The sequence below is a fragment of the Alligator sinensis genome, unplaced genomic scaffold, assembly GCF_000455745.1.
Source record: "Alligator sinensis unplaced genomic scaffold, ASM45574v1 scaffold373_1, whole genome shotgun sequence".
NCBI lineage: Eukaryota > Metazoa > Chordata > Crocodylia > Alligatoridae > Alligator > Alligator sinensis.
This window is the reverse complement of record NW_005841990.1, coordinates 356525-376982: the sequence shown is the minus strand read 5'-3', so window position 1 is coordinate 376982 and position 20458 is coordinate 356525. Positions and strand designations below refer to the sequence as shown.

Sequence of the window (20458 nt, the reverse complement as noted above, 5' to 3'; positions counted from 1 at the left end):
GTAACTTCAGAAAGCATATCAGCTTTCATTAAAGTATATAAAAGTAAAATACCCCCACCCCTTTCCTTCCTCCCCTCCCCCCAGTATCCTGAAAGGAAAATTGCAATATCACTATGGAATTTTATTCTCTGTGAAAAGATATAAAAGCATATACAATGAAAAATGTATTTGAAATCTTCACTAATAAATCAGTGTTTAGTCTGAAGATAATGGTATTTATAAGACCACATTTTAAATTATATAAAAGCCTTTTAATTAACTTTTACCTTAGGAACTATACCATAATATGAAGGGAATAATACCTCAGAAAGGGGCTAAGAAAGGGAGTAAGAAAAAGCATATTTAACAAGCAGTTTCAGTGTGTTTGCCATTTTTAAAAGAACAGAGCAATTGGTGACCCTTCTCCAATGTCACTTAGAGGTGATTCAGAAGAAAATAAAACTTATTGTTATGTTCAGTGTAAGGCAGAATACAAAATGCATTATAGTCAGTAGCTGAGTCTGCCCATTGACTTTGGTGAACTTTGTATCTGACCCTCATTCCCAATAGAGGAGTATATTAAAATATCCACAGCTATTATCTCCGAAGTGTTATGGCTTTGTAATAGTATGCTTAATATACCTTCAGTGAGAATAAGTTTCATAAGGATGTTTTTTATTCCCTGGAATATATTGTGAAATGTTACCTTTTTGGAACACCATCTCACTACACCAGTAACGTGTGATTCATGCACAGAAATGTATGACCTTTCTCGCAGGAAAATTTGTCATAGGCTCAATATACTCAGGAAAAGGCTAACCTGTAATTACATTGTGCTATCATGTTTCTCAACAGTGTTGCACCAAGCAGATTTTTGGATGATACTCAATGCTGGGTGTGGTGACTTTTGCCAGTGAGGAATCATGGGAAAACAGAATTAAACGATAACATATGCAGCTCTGTATTTAGGGGAAGTTCTCCGAAGTAACCAGTAGGGCTGTGCGAGGCTTCGGTCCCTGATTTGATTCAGCGGAGATTTGGCCTGATTCGGTGGCCGAATCTCCCAATGTGAATCGACTCAGAGGACCCTTTAATCTCTCTGAATCAATTTGGAAAGATTCAGAGATTCGGACATAGAGGCAGCTTTAAACAATTTTTCTACATACCTCTAGGTACCAGGGGCTCATGAATGCTGTGATGCTGGGGCGTATGGAGTGTCCCACAGAAGTACAGGGGGCTCCCCAGCGTGCTCGGCAGCAGACCCAGAAGTGAACCAGAAGCACTAGTCCACTTAGGACTACAGGGAACTATAGGATAGGGCCCGCTTCACACGCCCCTAATAACCAGTTGGCGCTGTCCAAATTCTTTGCTGTATTGTGATAATTTTTGAGGAAGCTCTGTGGTAAGGTCAAAGAGGATGTGGAATTCCACATGGCAGGGTCTTCATGCCATTGTCCAATTGTCCTTTTTTTCCTTCTCAGGGATGTGCCTCTTTTATGCTGCCTACCAAGCTTGTTAAAATAGATCAGACCAGCAGGGGGAGATCACCAAAACCAGGGCTGTCTGTTAGGAGTGTGCAAAATGGGCCTATTCGATTTGGATTCGACCCAAATTGGGGACAGTGATTCGATTTGTTGATTCAGATCACTGTCCCCAATTCGATTCGGACTAATCCAAATATGAAGATTTGATGCTGATTCAGAGAATCAGTTATTAAGCCATAGACACAGCTTTAAATGTTTTTTTTTACATATCTCGAGGTACCAGGCACAGCTCATGAATGCTGTGATGCTGGGGTGGATAGTCCACTTCCAAGTCTGCTGGGGAGCTCACTGGGGGGCCTCCCCAGGCCCCACCTCCAGCTTGGCAATCAGGGGGGACCCCAGTATGCTCTTCAGCGGACCCAGAAGTGGACTGGAAGTGCTTCTGGTCCACTTCCAGGTCTGCTTCTGAGCATACTGGGGAGCCCCCCATGTTCACTCCATGCGCTCCAGCATCGTAGCATTCATGAGTCGCACGCTACCTAGAGGTATGTAGAAAAAACATTTAAACCTGTGCCTATGTCTGAATTGCTGAATCTTTCCAAATCTCTCCAAATCAATTCGGTTCTGTTTCAATCCGGAGAAATTAAAGGGTCCTCTGATTCAATTCAGATTGGGAGATTCGGCCATCGAATTGGGCCAAATCTCTGCCGAACCAAATCAGGGACTGAAGCTTTGCACAGCCCTATCATCTGCTGCCCTGGATAGTCATGTCATATGCAGTGCATCATCTGGTATGATGGGACAAAATCCATAGGAGTGTATGAGGACAAGGAAATAAATGTTTATGAAAAAAGTGAGGGAGGGAAGGGTGTTTGCCAGTTTAGTGTGGCACTGTGTGCTTAGTAAGTGTCCTGCGCAAAGACTGTCTATCCACCTTTCTGCAGAACAAGGGAGGCCACTTTCAGCCATGTTGCTTTCTGGCAGGGGACTGTAGGATCAGACCCATGGTGCTTAATGAACTGGAAATAATCAAAAGGGTTCAGCCAGATGACTTCAACGTCTGCCTTTTTCTCTGAATCACTGTGCCTCCCAGAATGAGCCAGCCCTTTGCTTTGGTGGTATTTAGTCTGAAACCCCTGTGAGTTGACAGCAATATTGCTGGGCTCAATGCACCCCAGAACCTGCATCACAATAAAGGGTAGCAAAGCTTGCAAGCCAGTTCAGACAAGGGGGTGGAACACGCAACCTAACCGCGGTGCTGTGAAAGCAGCCAGCAACACTCCCTCTCTCCTGAGGGTTTCAGGGACTGCCTCAAAGGAAGATTGATCTGTCTTGCAGCTTTCTCCCTACTCCCTTTCAGGAGTCAATGGCTGTCAGTACTGCTCCATGCAGACCTCCTCAGAGCAAGGGGGGATTTATGCAGCTTTATCTAATATGATGAAGCGGATGGAAGATTGGGCCTTTAGAAACCAGAAATCAATTTAGCCAACAACATTTGGGACCTTTAAAATGTTGTTTAGTCAATAGCAGAGTTTTCCCTTAACACATGAAGCCTCTGCTGCCAATTTTTGTTAAATTCCGGATGTATGTGACAGTATGCAAGGATATGTTTGTTTGGGGTCTAGAGTTTTTTCTGTCTCTCAGCACCATCTGGCACTACAGTGTGAAACTTTTAATCACTAACATTGCTTATCAGTCTGTCAGTCACTGATCCATTTGATGGAAGCTGAAATGCTAATTTACCCATCATCTTTGTCATATGGTAATCAGGGACATCTTCACAAAACTCTGAAATAAGGACCACAAATTAAGGACTGTGTTAAAAGTGGGTAGCATAGATTTAGAAAATGTAATGTATCTTTCAATTTGACTAACATATGGTGCAATAGTCACCTGCCATTTTTGTCATTTCTATTTTTAAAATGCCTTTTTTGCACTAAGGAGTGATGTGAGATTAGTCAGTAACTTTGGAATAGTCCTTTCCTGCGGAAGTCAGATGTTTAAAAAGCAAATACTGGACTGGCCCATTTGATAAAGTCATTCATGGTGTCTTTAATGTAGATACTGTTTATTCAAATATTATCTAAATAGTCATAGCTTGTCACTTTATGATTAATGACTAAAAGTTCAAGCATCTGGAGGTCATTTTGTCAGTTACCTTCGCAAAAAATATCAGATGAATTGTCTTTTTATCTTTTTATCTCCTTTGTCACTAGAGTAATCATTATCGTGCCAAAGCAAAAGCACCACAGTATAATAGGAAGACGAAGAATCCATGATCAAAATGACACTCCTCCTTAAATCTTATCTTACAAGCAGGGCCTATAACCTGAACAAGGGCTGCTAGTAAGATAAATGTTTTGAAGAAGTATCATTTGGATCAAAGCTATGTGTTCTATAAAAGGAAGTTTTATAAAGTATTAGATTTTACATTTAAATATTTATGAAACATAAACACACAAAGTCTTGTTCAGGTTGGCTGAACCAATAATGGCAAGAAAATAAGCACACATGAAAAAGTTCACTTTTATCATTTGTGCAGATTGACCAGCACCTTAAAAGAGTGAAGACCAACCTTTTTTGCAGAGATGTCACAAACTGACCAATCAGTGTCACTCCAGTCCCACTGCTTTGCCCGATCTGCTGCTCCACTTTCTGCTCCCTGCCCAACCTGCTGCTCTGCCTTCTTCTCCATGCCCTATATGCCAGGCTAGGAACAGAAGTTACACATAAACCAGTTTAAGTGATCAGAAACTAATTTAAACCTGTAACAGAATAGAAGTTCAGTGCACATAAACCAGTTTCAAAATGGCTGAAACTGGTTTAAGATAAACCTGGTTGAATGTAGTATCAGACATCACTGATTTGGGTTTATGAAACTTCTGTCCCAAAGCCCTTCCTGGTTCACAGTCCCCCAGTATCCCAGCATGCTTTCCAGCCCTGGGCTGGGCTGCCTGCTCCAGAGAGCAGGGCTGGCCCCGCACCTTTGCTCCCTAGCTAGACTAATTCTACTGCGCATTAGCACATCATGAGGAAAGCCATGCTAATGCGCTAATGTGCAGTAGAATTAGTCTAGTGCACATTAGCATCACATAAAAATGTGCACTGGTGCTATTGTGCAGCAGCACAGATTACAGTGCATTTAGTACCTGTTATTACAGGTAGATGTGCCCACTGTGTATATAAGCCAAGGTGTGTCTCTGTACCAGGAAAAAAAAGTATTGGGTTGGGTAATGATGCCAACTTCAGTCGGTTCGAAAATGACACAGGAATACCCCTGAAAAGACAACTCCTATGTTCAAGAGATGGTTAACTGTAATCAATAACCAAAGCAACCCCCAAATCTGGCCCAACTCAGCAGTAGTGGCAAACTCCTCTTCAATCAACAGACTCCAAATGTGACACAACCCTGCCTCAACAATAAATGCAAAATCTGTGAGCGCATCTCCAGTGCCAGAACAGTGAACAGCCCTCACAACGAAACTCTAAAAATCTATAAGAGACCTGAGGAAGGGCACTTGATGCCCAAAAGCTTGTCCAACAACTATCTCAACTATATAACTGATCAATAAAAGATATCTCAAAAAAACCCTTGTCTCTTGGACATCAATAAGAACACAATTCAATACTTGCATAAGGCATTCCATTGCTTTTTAACTTTGTTGTTGCTTTCCAAAAAGAATCTTTATTTATGCATATCAGTAGAATACTGATGCAAGTATGTATTAGTCTGACTCAAATCCTGTTTGCTCCATCTTTCATTATAATGAAATGTTTTGCTAAGTCATTATTTTTCCATCTATTTGCTCTCTCTCCTGCATATAATGATTGGCTTATTTCTTCTAGATTCCTCCTTTTCCATCCTTATTGTACTGTATGAATGTATCTCAGAATCAGTTTCTGAAATATATATTTCAGGAAACTTCTTAAAACACATCTTGGAAGTCATTAGTAAATCATTTAAAGTATTTTATTTCTGATGAAATCAGAGCAATGTTATTTAATGTATATCGTAACATAAAACAAGATGAATAAAAATAAGACTGAGGCAGGAAAGGAAGAGACATAAGGGGACTTAAACACCCTTTACATTTTATAAAATGTTATATGGAAATAAATTCATTTACTTTAAAATAAAAAGGAATAAGAATACAGCAGAAAACCCTAAAGGATACATACTTTATTTTAAATATATATATAAATAATCCGTAGTCTTTTATTTCCAAAAGTATTTCTTTCTGTGATCACAAAAATATTAAAACAGATGATAACCTCAAGTTGTTAAATTAAATGTTTATCCTTGATATTCAAACCTCTAGCAATGTCAGTTACAGCTAATCTTAAATTTATGCACGTTGTGGTTGGGGGCACATGAAAATAGTATCTCTAAAACAAATGCATTTTCCAGCACAATCAAAGCACACTTCCAAAGCATGCAAGACCATACCTATGGTCAAATATCTGGCCTACAGCCAGGATACAGCTTGTGGAGCCCTAGCATCCAGCCTTCAGTGCTGCTTGTGGGTCTTAGATTGGACCTATGCACCACATGCATCGTGTACCAGACTGGCTCTGCATGCTGCATAGAGAGCATGGGGCTGCACTGGTACATGTTGCAGGCAGTGCACAGGGCCAGTCCAGGTTGCACACTGCCAGCTGCATTCTGGGCTGGGCTGGGGCACACACTGCTGCTACACTTGGGGCCAGTCTGGGGCTTATGCTGCTGGTGGTGCCATGCTGCCACTGCACTTAGATCTGGTCCAAGGCACATGCTGCTGGTTGCACTCTGGGCCAAACTGGGGCACAAGCTTCTACTGCACTCAGGGCCAATCCAGGACACAAGTGGCTGCTGCATATAGGACCACTGGAGCAGACACTGCCATTGTCCTTGGGACTGGTCCAGGGCACAAGCTACCACTCTACTTGTATCCAGCATGGGCTGCCCACAGTGGGTGCCCATGCCAAATTGGCCCTGTGTGCTGGATCTGTGCCTGCTCTATGGGCCCAGTCTGATTTGAGGAGCAAGCCAACACCACTCATCCAGCCCACAGAGCTGATGAGCAGGATCTGGTCTTTCCATTTCCTGTGGAAAAACGTGGATTTTTCTCATTTGAAACAGAAAAACACAGATTTTTTCCTCTTTAAAAGAGAAATCTGAGAAACCATGGGTGTCCCCCTGCAGGCTGGCAGCCTTCCAGCCTGCAAGGAGCTCTGTGGAGCAATTGGAGACAGGGGATGCCACTTACATGTGTGCGCACACATGCATGTGGCCAGCATATAGCCAGGTAGGATGGTGGGAGCAGCCTCGGCAGCTGGATACAGGTAAGTCTATGGGGGGCTGGGGGCTGGAAGGCCAGGGCTTGGGGACTGTCTGAGTGGCTGTGGACGGGGGGATGTGACTATGTGTGGCAGGGGTGTGTAGAGAGGATAGGTATGGGAGGTGGGGGTGGGTGCCCGTTGGCACTGGGGGAAGGTGTCCAGGCACTGGGGTTGCAGCATAGCACAGGGGGTAGGATGGGAGGCATCTGCCCCTCCAGCAGGATACACGTTGGTGGGTCCCTTCAGGGGCAGCGGGGAGCTGTGTGACTGGGATGGTGGCACTGGGGCTGGTGCCCTGTGTGGAAGCTGGAAGATGCTGCTCAGAGGGCAATGACCAGGCCACCTGGCATAACACAGGAGCCCCAGCCCAGGGTGGCAGGTGTCATAGGTTTCCTCTCCTCTTCCCTCCAGCCCATGCCAGGGCTGGACTCACTCCACTGCTGACCGCATGAGTTAGAGCCATCGCAGCCCAACTATATAGCAGTGGGAAAGACAACCACAGCTGGACCTGCGTCCTAGTGAGCAAAGGTGGCAGGGGGAGCTTTGATTTTCCATGATTAAAAAAAACAAAATCAAACACCAAAATATATTGGCATTTAGCATTTATTTTATTATGACGACTGAGGCACTGCTAGTCTTCCAAATTGCTTTAAAGTTGTAAATATATCAATAAAACTTTATGTTAAATTGATACCTATATATATAGTTGTGTTTCATTTTAATCATGGAAAAGATGGATTTGGGGCTTTTTAATCAGAGAATTTGGGGGGTTTTATCGTAGAATTTGCAAATTTTAAACAGAGAAAACCAGGCCCCCTGCACATCACAGCACAGCTGAGCTGCTTCACTCAGCAACATCTATTTCTGCGTATAACTTCCAAGGCAAAAGGTTTTTTAAAAGTCAGAGAACACAAAGTCAAAACAAAACTTCTTTCTATTTGTTTTGTCCAATGTAGGTGTGGACTTGGCCAAACACTATCATTTCTTCCTAAGGAGCCTGATTCACATGTCAGTCTTTTTTCCCCCATATATTATTTTAATTTCAGGTTGATGAAATTGGTGATGGTATTGTACACTTAGTTCATATAACTATAACCACATATGTTTTCAGTGGGTCAGATCTTTACCTGGTGTCAATTGACACAGCAGTTTCATTCAGTGTCAGTTTAATTAATGTTTTAAGTAATTACCTCAGACTCTGGTCACAGATTTTTGTTGAGTTTTGGGTTTTTCTCCTTTGTTTAGTGGATGGTGGTTCCGCTTTTTGGATTTGTTCAGATAATAGATCTTCCAGGGATACATTACATAAAGAACAGAGTAAGAGATGACAAAGAAATGCGCATTCATGTGTAGCTACATTTCCTAAAGTAATTCAATGTATACCTTAATGCAGTTATGTGACAGTATACATGCTTAAATAGTAATTAAATGTAATTTTTGTATTACCCTAATTAAATAATTCTAATTGTTTTTACTATCAGTGGCTTCAGCTACAAGGACAATTTGAACTGGATGTGTAGGAAGAACAATTAATTTTTTTAATGAAATAATCAAAAGATGCAGCTACTTACATTGAACATATTTTTTCACTATACCAAATAAACAACTAAGATTTTCTACATGTAATATTAATACATGTTGACTTCATTTCTTTCTGCTTGCCTACTTTTTTGGCTTATCTTGAGATGAGCCCAAACAACCATGGATATTTCTATGGATATAGATTCTGACCTCGAACTCAGATTTCCCAACTCTGTGCCAGATGGGGAAAGCCATGCTCTTTTTGTTTCTTTGTTGACATGCATGTCACCTTTCCCTGACTGGATCTGATCCTTGAAACTTGGCTGCTCCAAATATCACGATTCCAAACACTTCTACATTTTGTAGCACTGAAATTTTCCAGTTTGATTTTTTTAAAATCTAAGACTTGTCTCGAATTGTACCAAATTACCAGAGTATATTATACAATCTGATCAGTCCTCTCCCTTTTAATAGTTTTCAGACTCCTATCTAGGAAATGCTGACAAGTGCTAACCCAATTAAATGATTTTACTGCTGTGCAAGAGGAATTTGTTCAGAAGAGTAAACTATATATCTGCATCTTTCTATAAAGTATAAAATCTCAGCATAACTTCTAACAGTTCTTCTACCCATCCATGTTTTGCACCCATTTCAAATGTCTTGTTTCCAGAAGTTGTTAGTGGAGATGATCCCATTTTTAGTTACAAATAGAAAAACATTATTTTACCTTCATTCAGATGTAATCAGTGAAAAACTTCTGAAACTACAAAAATCTACCTCAATCCATGAGTGAGGTTTTGTAAGACTTGAACAATGAGAGTTTCATCTTTGGAACACAGAACCATCTCACTTGGAAGTATATCTGTCTGCAAAAATGATTATTTGTTCCCAAAGATTGCATTTCAGGCTAAATTAAAACAGACTTTATCAAAAAGATTTTGGGGTCAACACATTAGGCACTGCGCTATTGTCTTGCAGTAGTTTTTTTACTAGTTAACTGCACTGGTTCACAGGAGATGAATGTCAATTCTAATCTCTTTCTGGAATGATAAAGAATGGCTGAAAGTTGTGTGCAATTAGCATACTCAAGGGAACAAACTCAGTTGGTTTTTGTGGTGGGGTTTGGCTGTAGCAGTGTTGGTCTAAGGACATAGTCAGGCAAAGTTCTTTGAGTAGATGTGATACCTTTTATTAAACCAACTGAATAGTTGGGGAAAAGTTCTTTGCAAGCTTTTGGCTGCAACCAAAACTTCTTCAGACATAGGGAGTCTCTGCTGTTCTGAGACTCCAAGGAATGAGAGAAGCTAAAAGTGTGACAGGATGTCAGTGAGAATGTAAATAGGTAGAAATTAGAAAAACAAAAGGTAAAGCAGGGAAGGGAGGGGGGGAAAGATGGGGGGGGAAAGCCAAAGGTGAGTAAGGGAGACTCTACAGTAGTAGTAATTCAAGGCAGAAAAGAGGCTGTCTGTGAAAAAGGAAATAGCTGGAAATTAGGAAGACAAAGGGCAGAAAAGTAGGGGAGGGGTGGGGAGAAAAGTATAAGAGGTCAGGGCTGGCAGGTACCTGGTGAATCAGATGTCAGGCAGGTTGTAATGTGTCATTAATCCAATGTCTATATTGAGAACATGATTTTTTGTATCCAGTTGATTTATGAAGTGAAGTCCGTAGGCACTTCTATGAAAAGTGTTTTGTGAATTCCCTTTGAGGATTAGAACTGAGAGATCAGAGAGAGAGTGATTTTCTTGTGAGAGGTATACCCCCACAGGTCTGGGTTTTTTAGGTCTTCTAATCCCATCTTGCTCTGAACTTTTATCTTGAGTGGAAAAAGCCTAGAATGTGTGGGAGAAAAAATGGTCAATTTCCTTGGGCTCTGATCTGAACTATGTACACCTTTTAATAAAACACCCACTTCTCTAAAATCAGCTAAAGATATGTCCAATGGCAAAATCACTCCAATTCACACAATCCAGACATTCCAGTTTAGTTAGAAGTTTCACATAAGGAGGTGCTACAAGGAGACAAGATTTACAAGAAGGCATTCTGAGGAATTAAGAATTCTAGGGTTAAATGCTACTCCCTTATTCTGGGTTTTGGTTGGAGCTGTGTTAGTCTAAGGACATAGGCAGGCATAGGCCACGGAATGGGGTGGGCCACCCGAACCATGGCCCGACCAACTTTTAGCACATTATTTAGCTGGCTATGCAGTTAAAAAAGTAGCTATACAGTTTTAACTTGAATGACAATTGCGCATTTGTGGGTTATATTAATTAACATGCTAAAAGTTGGTCAGATCATGGTTGGTTGCCCACCCCATTCCGCAGCCTATGTAGGCAGGCAAGGCTCTTTTAACAGATGTGATATCTTTTATTAGACTCAGTTGGTTTAATAAAAGATATCACATCTACTCAAAGAACCTTGCCTGCCTACTCCCTTATTCTAGGTCTCAGAAGCAATAAGGCCCAATAAGGTAATTAAATTGATGTGGTCAGGTGCTATAGGTACCAGGAGAGTGGGCAGGCTAAATTGTGCCCTAGCTGGCTCTGGTTACAGGAGTGGGCCTAGCTGCCAGCAGCTTAACTACTTCTGGTTGGCCTCAGTTGCCTGTCTAGGCATCGCTGCTCACTTCTAAGCAGTAGTCCGTTCAGTGCCTAGCAGATTATTCAGCAGGTAGTTAATTCATAGTTCATAGTTAGTAGGGTCAGAAGGGACCTGAGCAGATTATCAAGTCCAACCCCCTGCCACAGGCGGGAAAGAATGCTGGGGTCAAATGACCCCAGCAAGGTGTTCATCTGGCTTCCTCTTACAGACCCCCAGGGTAGGAGCGAGGACCACTTCCCTTAGAAGTTGGTTCCAGATCCTAGCCGCCCTGACTGTGAAGTAGTGCCTCCTGATATCCAGCCTGAATCTGCTCTCTGTCAGCTTATGGCCATTGTTCCTTGTTACTCCCGGTAGTGCTCGGGGGAACAGGGACTCTCCCATTGCCTGCTGGTCTCCCTTGGCCAGTTTATAGATGGCCACCAGATCCCCTCTCAGCCTCCTCTTGTGGAGGCTGAACAGGTTCAGGTCCTGTAGCCTATCCTCAGAGGACCTGCCCTGCTGCCCCCTGATCATGTGAGTGGCCCTCCTCTGGACCCTCTCCATGTTGTCCACATCCCTCCTGAAGTGTGGCGCCCAGAACTGGATGCAGTACTCCAACTGCGGCCTGACCAAGGTCATATAGAGGGGGAGGATCACCTCCTTGGACCTGCTCGTGATGCATCTGTGGATGCATGGCAAGGTGTGGTTAGCCTTACTGACTGCATCCCCACATTGGCAGCCCATATTCATCTTTGAGTCACTAATGACTCCAAGATCCTTTTCTGCCTCTGTGCTGATGAGAAGGGATTTCCCCAGCCTGTAGGTGTGCTGCTGGTTCTTCCTCTCCAGGTGCAGCACCTTGCAGTTGTCAGTGTTGAAACCCTTCCTATTCTCATCCGCCCACCTCTGTAACCTGTCCAGATCTGGTTGCAGTTTGTCCCTCCCCTCTAGCATGCCCACCTCCCCCCACATCTTAGTGTCATCTGCGAATTTGAACAAGGTGCTATTCACCCCCTTGTCCAAGTCGCTGATGAAGATGTTGAACAGTGCAGGCCCGAGGACCGAGCCCTGCAGAACCCCACTGCCCACATCTCTCCAGGTTGAAAAAGACCCGTCCACCACCACTCTCTGGGTGCGGCCGTGTAGGGATCGACACCACAGTCACCTAATTTTTTAATGAGAATGGGGTGAGAGACAGTGTCGAAGGCTTTTCTAAAGCCCAAAGACTACGTCCACCGCAATGCCTGCATCCAAGGATTTAGTGACCTGATCATAGAAGGGCACCAGGTTGGTCTGACACGACCTGCCTCTGATGAACCCATGTTGGTTGTCCCTAAGCATACAATCCCCTGCTGGTCCCTCGCAGATGTGCTCCTGGATAATTTTCTCGAAGAGCTTCCCCAGGACCGAGGTAACACTAACAGGCCTATAGTTTCCTGGGTCTAGCCTCCTCCCTTTTTTGAAAATGGGGACCACATTGGCCCTCTTCCAGTCCTGTGGCACCTTGCCAGAGCACCACTAGTGCTCATAAACCTGTGCCGGGGACCTGCAATGTCCTCTGCTAATTCTCTCAGCACTCTGGGATGGAGATCATCAGGACCTGCTGATTTGGACGCGTCCAGTCCCACCAGGAGGTCCCTGACTAGGTCCACGCTGACCCTGGGCCTGGCTGCACCTCCCCTGGGACCATCAGGTATCATGATGTGGGGGATGACCTGGTCCCTGCTCAGAAAAATGGAGGCAAAGAAGTTGTTAAATAAGTTAGCTTTGATGTCTGGTGTGACCACCAGACTTCCTAGCGTGTCCTGCAGAGGCTCTACATTACCCGGAACCTTCTTTTTACTCCCTATGTATTTAAAAAAAGACTTCTTATTGTCCTTGATCCGAGTTGCTAGTCCCAGTTCCATCTTCACCTTGGCCTTCCTGACTGTCCCCCTACAAACCCGAGCAACAGATGTATAGTCCTCCCTGGTGATGGCCCCTCCCTTCCATTGGGTGTATGCCTCCTTTTTAGCCTTGAGACATTCCTGGATGCTTTTTGTTAGCCAAGGGGGCTTTTGAGCACTCTTGTTCCCTTTGACCCTTGTTGGGGTTGCCACCCTTTGAGCTTGGAGGATCATCTCCTTAAGGAACGACCACTCTTCTTGGACTCCCAACTCCCTTCCCCTCCGGAACCTCAGTCTCTCCCTGACTAATCTCCTTACCTCATTGAAATCCACCCTCCTGAAGTCCAGGGTTACTGTCTTGCTGCTGGCCTTTGCCGCCCTGCGCTGGATGGTGAATTCCAGTAGGTGATGATCACTGTCGCCCAGGTGATCGAGCACCTGCAGTCCCCTCACCAGGTCATCGCCTGTGGCCAGGACCAGGTCCAACAAGGCATTTCCTGTGGTGGGACTGTGCACCTCCTGGGTTAGATGGAGATCCTGTAACATGGCTAGGAACCTATATGAGCGGTCAGACCTGGCTGACTGCTCTTCCCAGCAGATGTCCAGATAGTTTAGGTCCCCCATGATGACCACATCCTTAGACCTAACTGCTTCTGCGAGCTGACCTGAGAATTCCCAGTCAAGTTCTTCCCCCTGGTTGGGTGGTCTGTAGTAGACCCCCACCATTAAGTCCCTTTCCCCCCCGACCCCCTTGTAATCTGACCCAGAGCACTTCAGTCTGCCCCTCCTCTGACCCAGTGCTGCTCGTTGACGATGTGAATTGCTCTTTGACGTAGAGCGCCACGCCTCCACCTTTCCTCCCTATTCTATCCCTCCTGTACAGCCTATAGCCCTTGGTAGATGCCTCTCTGTCCACAGATGGATCTAGGATTTTGAAAAGGGGATTGCTGGTGTGGCACATCATCACAGATAACACAACATATTTTTCTCCAGTTAAAGAGAAACCAGAAGGTTTACTAATATGCTGGAATGATGGGGGAAACTAGCACTAAATTATTCAGTTCAAGAACAAAGCAAAAACAAATATAACTATTGGAATGTGCACTAATCTTCTAGATATTCAGTTTAGGAAAACATAAACTAGCAAAAAAAGAGTCAAAATCATTTAAAAGATATTGTGTCATTGGTCCCATGTTCATTATGCTTCACTGCCAGTCATTTCTGCATGTTAATATCACCATACCTGAGTTAAGGTTTTAAGCTAGAGCTAAAAACAAACTGCTGGGATGTGAAATATAAGAGAAGCATTACCAGAATGACTAAGAGACAGCAAAATAGCAAAGGAACAGATCATTTGAATAGTGGAACATCAAGATCATTAAAAACGAGAGATCGTTAACACCTGTGAAACAGAGAGAGGACTCAGGGAAATGATCAAGACCCATGAAGTCAACTGATTCTTTCAGCACTGGCTGAATAGAAATGCTGCTGCTGCTCCCAAGCAATTGGTTTTAAAGTTCAGGTGGAATAGGTATCAAAGGAAAATGGTGCAACTGCACCTGCCCCTGGATCCTCCTTTGTCTCTGTCTAGCTCTGGTCTCCTGACTCCTTGTTCATGCTGTTTGTTGGGTCTAGTTTCCTGGGTCTTGCTTGTTGGTTCTTAGTTGCCTGTTCCTCATATCCTGCTCATTGGCTTCCAGGTTTCATCCTAGTTCCTGGTTTCAGCCTGTTGGTTTCTGGTTCCTAACTATGACTCTTTGTTCCAGAATCCAGTCCACACCCCTTTGTTTGTGAACTTGCCAGCTCCTCAACCCTCCAACCCTCTTGCTCTTGTCTTCAGTGCTGACCCCTGTCTTAGGATAGTTATTTTCTGCCTCCTGGCTTTAATTTGGCAACTGCCCATATCCCACTCCTTTACAGCTATCATGTGCCTAATCCAGATCCCCTGGCTAATGACTCCAGTCTCAATCTCCAATTCCTGTTCCTGACTCAGCTGGCAAGAGGCTCTGCCTCTGTCACTGCCTAGGACTCAATCCCTTACAAACCTAAGCCTCCTTATCCAGCTGTTCTTCATCCCCGAACTCTTACCCCTAGACTGGATATTGCCTGCTCATAATCCCCTGACTTGTGACCCTCTAAGGTCAAGCCTTGACTGCCCATGTCCAGGTTATCCTTCTGATAATAGGAAGGGAACAGGATGTCAACACCAGCTACATAAAAATACAAATGGCTGTACATTTTTTATAAGAAAAGAAAAATTCCGAGTAAAAGTGCCATCCATATCAAGGTCTTAATGTGATTCCTAAAACAAAGAGGTAATTAGCTGTGTTAGTCTGAAATCAGGCAGAGGTAAGTTAGAGGTACACCTTACAGACTCATCAGCAGGGATCCTGGTTTTCTCTGTTTAAAAATTGCAAATTCTCTGATTAAAAAACCCAAAATCCATGTTTTTGGTGATTCAAATCAAATGCCACTAAATATATAGGTATCAATTTAACAGTGTTTTATTAATATATTTACAATTTTAAAGCAGTTTGGATGCCTAGCAGTTTCTCAATCATAATAATAACATGAATTCTAAATACCTATATATTTTGGCATTTGATTTTGTTTTTTTTATCATAGAAAATCAGAGCTCCACCTTTCTCACTAGGACACAGGTCCAGCTACGGTTGTCCTCCCCACTGCTTTGTGGCACTGAGCAGCCCTGATGTGCTGATGCCCTGCCCATACCCATGCCGTTGCCCCTGACTCTTAAGCCACAGTCCCCACTAGTCCTGCTGGTGCCCCTCACTCCAGACCCACAGTTTGCTGGCCCTGTCACTGCCCCTCACTCCAAAGCCACTGTCCTGTGCCCCCCCCCCGGCCAGGCCATGCTGGTGCCCCTTCCAACCCATAGCCCCCCATCCCTGTTGGTGCCCCTCACCTCTGACCCTCAGGCCCCCCAGCTCGGCTGGTGCCCCTCAGTCATGACCCACAGCCCCCTGCCCTCCCCCCACCATCACTGCTAGAGAGGGCCCCCAGCTGCCCCCATCCTGCCCAGGCTGAAGTGCAGTGGTTGCGATGGCTTCGACTGATGCAGGCACCAGCAGAGCAAGTGCAGCCCTGACGCAGACTGGAGGGAGGAGAAGAGACCTGTGGCACCTGCCGCCCTGGGCTGGGGCTTCTGCATCACACCATATGGCCTAGCCATGGCTGTCCATCCCTGAGCAGCATCTCCCAGCTTCCCCACCACTGCAAGCATGGACACCAGACCCAGTACCACTAGCCCAACCACACAGCTCCCCACTTCCCCTGAAGGGACCCCTACCCCCTTCTCCTGCTGCAGGGGCAGGTGCATCCTACCTCCTCCTACCACCCTGCTGCAGCCCCAATGCCTGGACATCTTCCCTCAGCACCAGCAGGCACCCCCCCCCCACACACACACCCATCCACACCCATCCACTCCATACACCCCTGCCACACACACACTCACATCCCCTCACACAGCTCCTGGACAGTCCCCAAGCCCTGGCCCTCTAACCCTTGCCCCCATATGGACCTACCTCTATCCAGCTGCTGAGGCTATTCCCACCATCCTGCCTGTCTGTTTGCTGGCCATGTATATGTATGCATGCATGTGTATGTGGTACCCCTTGTCTCCAATCACCCCAATCAGCTCTTTGCAGGCTGGAAGGCTGCCAGCCTGCAAGGGGAAACCTGTGGTTTCCCCACAGTTTTCTCTTTTAAACGGAAAAATCCACATTATTCTTCAAATAAGAAAACCCATGCTTTTCCACAGCAAACGAAAAACTCAAATCCCTGGTGATGTGTTGCAACACAACTGATCCACTTCATTGAATGAAATGCACATCACCTCTTGATCCTCCCGTTGATGGTATTAGACAAGGAGCAATGTGATCTCCAAAGGTAGTTTTGGGTAAGTAGGCAAAGCCCCATTTTCCCACTTACCCAGACTGTCCACAGACATTAGAGGGGCAAGTCTGGGTAAGCAGGTCCCTACATGGAGGAATGGGGCACCAGGGTTCCCTGGGTTCCACCCCAGGACCCATGTAGGCTTTCCCTGCTTATGGAGACTGCCCCTGGAGATCATGGGTGGGTCTCTGTAAGCAAGATACCCTCACTTCCCTGCTTATGCAGAGGCACCTCAAGATTCCCTGGGGTGCTTCTCTGTAAGTAAGGAAAGCCATAGCACCTGCTCAGGGTAGCTGGAGAGTGCAAGCAGGTCAGGCTGCTCATACTCTCCTGCTACAGAGCTAATAGGGATCTGCCACAATAAAGTAGCAGAATCTATTAGTATCTGAAGTTGCAACATTGATTTGCCTCTGCTGTAGCACAACCAAGGGTAGGGATGTCTATTTGCTTACCATGACTGTGTCCAGATCAGTGTGGACATTTGGTTCCCTGAGGGTAACCGGCAGCAGTACAACGTGTGCCACTATTAGTTGTTTCCGGGGAATGCCAGTGCCACGCACCCTCTGGTATGTGGTAGGTTACTTCAAGTAGGGTAGGGGAGGCTGGGGCCAGCACCTGTGCTAGCTCCAGCAGCCTTTCCTGGGGTCCTGGGGGCTGGGGAAGGCTCCAGCCATGGTGCTCCTGTAGCTTGGAGCCTGGCTGGCAGCCAGAGCATGGTTCCAGCCAGCCAGGCTCCAGTTTTGGGTGATGCCCACTGCCCTCACATGTGCCACCCTGCTGTTTTCCTGTGTAGGCTTTTTTAACCCCTGAATCTTTCACAGCTGTGCAGGAAACACCTGAATATGTAGTGAGTGGTGCTGCAGTTGGGTCTGCAGCGCCATATACCACTCAGCCATGCTCATCTGGACACAGCCCATTTGAGCAAACAGTGAGGCATAACTAATGACTTGCGATGTCTGTTTTCACCCACAGAGCAAAATGACATGCAAATGTTGTAAAGCAAGTTCTAAACATTCAGATATGTTTTTTTGTGTTCAAAAATGTGCCTACACAAACACTATTAACTCAGTGAGCATCTGACTGCACCACAGACTTGTTAAAAATGAGGATTTTTGCAAAAAACAAACAAGCCAGTGCAGCTTGAAAGCCTGGGTTGAGTCTTTTCTAATAATACAGTTATGGGGGTGTAGCAGAAGGTGAACAATAGCTTTTTTAAGAGGTATTTGTGCGGAAACTTAGTTGTGTTGCTTGTCTTGTTTAACTGTGCTTTGTCCTTGTTTAATATTTTAGGACAAGAAGACACATTATTATATTATTAGCACTGCTATTAATATGGAACCATACATAGGTATAATGCTTTACAAATTGTATACAGACAGGTTTCCTCTCCAATGGGTTATAGTAGAAGAGATCAAGGGTGGAGATAAATAAATATAAAATGAATGACATAATGAAGGATCAGAAGTGTGTGGAGGAAAGTTAATGCCATTAGGGTGAAATCCCAGCCCTACTGAAGTCACTAGAAATTTTAGTGTTAAAGCATGGGTTAGGTTTTGTTGTCCTGAGAAGATCATATATCCTTGAAACCAATAGTAAATCATGCAGGTCTTAGGATACCCATGGAAAGAGGGAGAAAAGTGGGTAGCGTTTACACCTACATGCTAACACTGACAGTAAGTAGAGAGAGGTAGTTAGCCAGGTTAGGCTAAGTCAGACAGAAAGCAGGGGAAGGTGGCATCTTTACAGACTAATTCAGAGAGGCATGAGCATTCATAGGTTACAGCCTTCATCAGATGCAATGAAAGGACTTTCAGAAAGTAGGGGTACTGCATAGGCAACTGGTAGGGGGTGCATGGGGGTACACGTGCCCTGCCTGACAGCTGACACGGACGCTGTCGGCAGGGCTGGTGCCCCCCCTGACAGAGCTGCTGCCCCAACAGATTCAGGAGGCACCAGTCACTCATGGGGTACTGAAAGGAATAGAAAGGAATAGTCCTTTAAATTCAAAGAAGGAAAGAGGAAGAGAGGAGAGGGGGCACTAGTGAGAGAGGCAAAGATGGGTTGAATAGATCAAAAGGTATAAACAAAGCAGTTAATCACTTGAGGGACATACAGGTTATATAAACTAGTGCAGGTAGTGGGATAAGAATCCAGAGGCTCTGTTGTGACCATATTTAACACAATCCAATCTGAGGATGATTCTTGTTCTGTATCTTGGTATTCAAATTGATTTTTAAAGTTCAGTTTTTAAGAACAGCTACACTCAGGTCACTGATGAAACATCCAGGGAGGTTAAATAGTTCTGCCACAGGCGTTTGTGTCTGTTATTGTTCCCTTATCCATGCAGTTGTTTCTTGAGCCATGCTCCAAAGTCTTTGCTGCCAGCAGCTGGTCTAGAAGTGGCCTTAGGAAGGCTGCTCCCATTGTGCTTCTTGTCATCCCAACAAAATAGAGCTGATAGAATAATCTTGATTTTCTATCCCAATGGGACTTGTGAGAGGGTGATGCTATAGATGGCAGCCTTCCTCCCTGACTTGCCCTATCATTAGAGCCCTGGCCACCAGTATTGTAAAGCTGCATTTCATTTATCATCCAGTGATAAGAAAAGCTCATCTGTATGACTAAGCTGGTGGTAGTGAAATGCAGCCCCACAGTCTGACTCTCAGTCTGACTGAAGCCTTGCACTAACAAATACAAATTATACAATAATAACTTATAGTTAACTGTGAATTATAAATAAGCCAGCCCACTCTTAAATTCCCCACTCACAATTTAATATACCCGTTAATGTCCATCAGTGAAAATCAACAGGCTGAGTGGAAAGATCTTGAGATAACTACACATAGGAATTCATGCTCAGAGTCCCTGCTGATGCATGTTTGGTTTTGTGCAAATGATGGCGGGAAGATGGTAGGATACCTGGGACTTCTGGATTCTGGATGGTAGGATACCTGGGACTTCTGGATTCACTAGCATAGCAGTGAAAGCTGCAGTATATTGCTCCTCCAGCGATGAAAAATGCTGAGCTGACCCACCCTAAGTAGAGGGCAGCTCCCAGTTCTCGTTTGCGTGGTGCAGGGATGAACGGATTGCGGAAGTCTCTGATGATACCATTGGCAGTCCAGGACACTGGTATCAGAACGAGAATGGCTGTCAAAATAAAAATGACTCCAGCTGTGAGCAGAGTGATCTTCCGGGCTTGCTTACTATCCCCAATACATTGAGTACACTTCATACCAATAATAGCTGTCACAAAGGCAATGATTGATAAGACCACAGCAATGCACATCAATGCTCTGGCTGCTGCCAAGCCATCTGGAAGTGCCAAGACAGAGGGATAGAATCTGCACTGAGTTTTGATGTTAAGTTGACTGACGCAATTCATCCATAGCCCTTCCCACATTGTCTCAAACACCACGATGTTACCACCAATGAAGGCAGACACTTTCCATTGAGGCAAGAGTGTGGCTGTAAAAGTCCCAACCATGCCAATGCCTCCAAGTACAAGGCCAATGATTTGCAGTCCACAGTAAGCCATATTCTTTCGGAGACAGATGAAAAATAATCGGCAACCAGAAAAGATTCTAAATCAAATTTTCTTAGAGATAAAATAAAGCACAAGATTGAATCCTTTTTGTAATAGTTTTCCACATAGGCAAAGTGATTATCAAGCAGATTCAGTCAAGTAGCTTCAATCTGTATTATTAATGTTAAAAAAGGCAGAAGTTCATTTCTGACTGGTTAGAAAGATCTGCTATTTATTTGCTCTGAAATCTG

General features: G+C 44.6%; 1 protein-coding gene across 1 annotated transcript; it reads right to left on the bottom strand.

Moving 5' to 3' along the window:
* Window positions 1-19517: 19517 nt before the first annotated feature.
* On the bottom strand, window positions 19518-20219 carry LOC102371731 (claudin-17). Its single transcript, XM_006021391.1, has one exon. The coding sequence runs from the start codon at window positions 20217-20219 to the stop codon at window positions 19518-19520; it is 702 nt and encodes a 233-aa protein (XP_006021453.1).
* Between the last annotated feature and the right edge of the window lie 239 nt (window positions 20220-20458).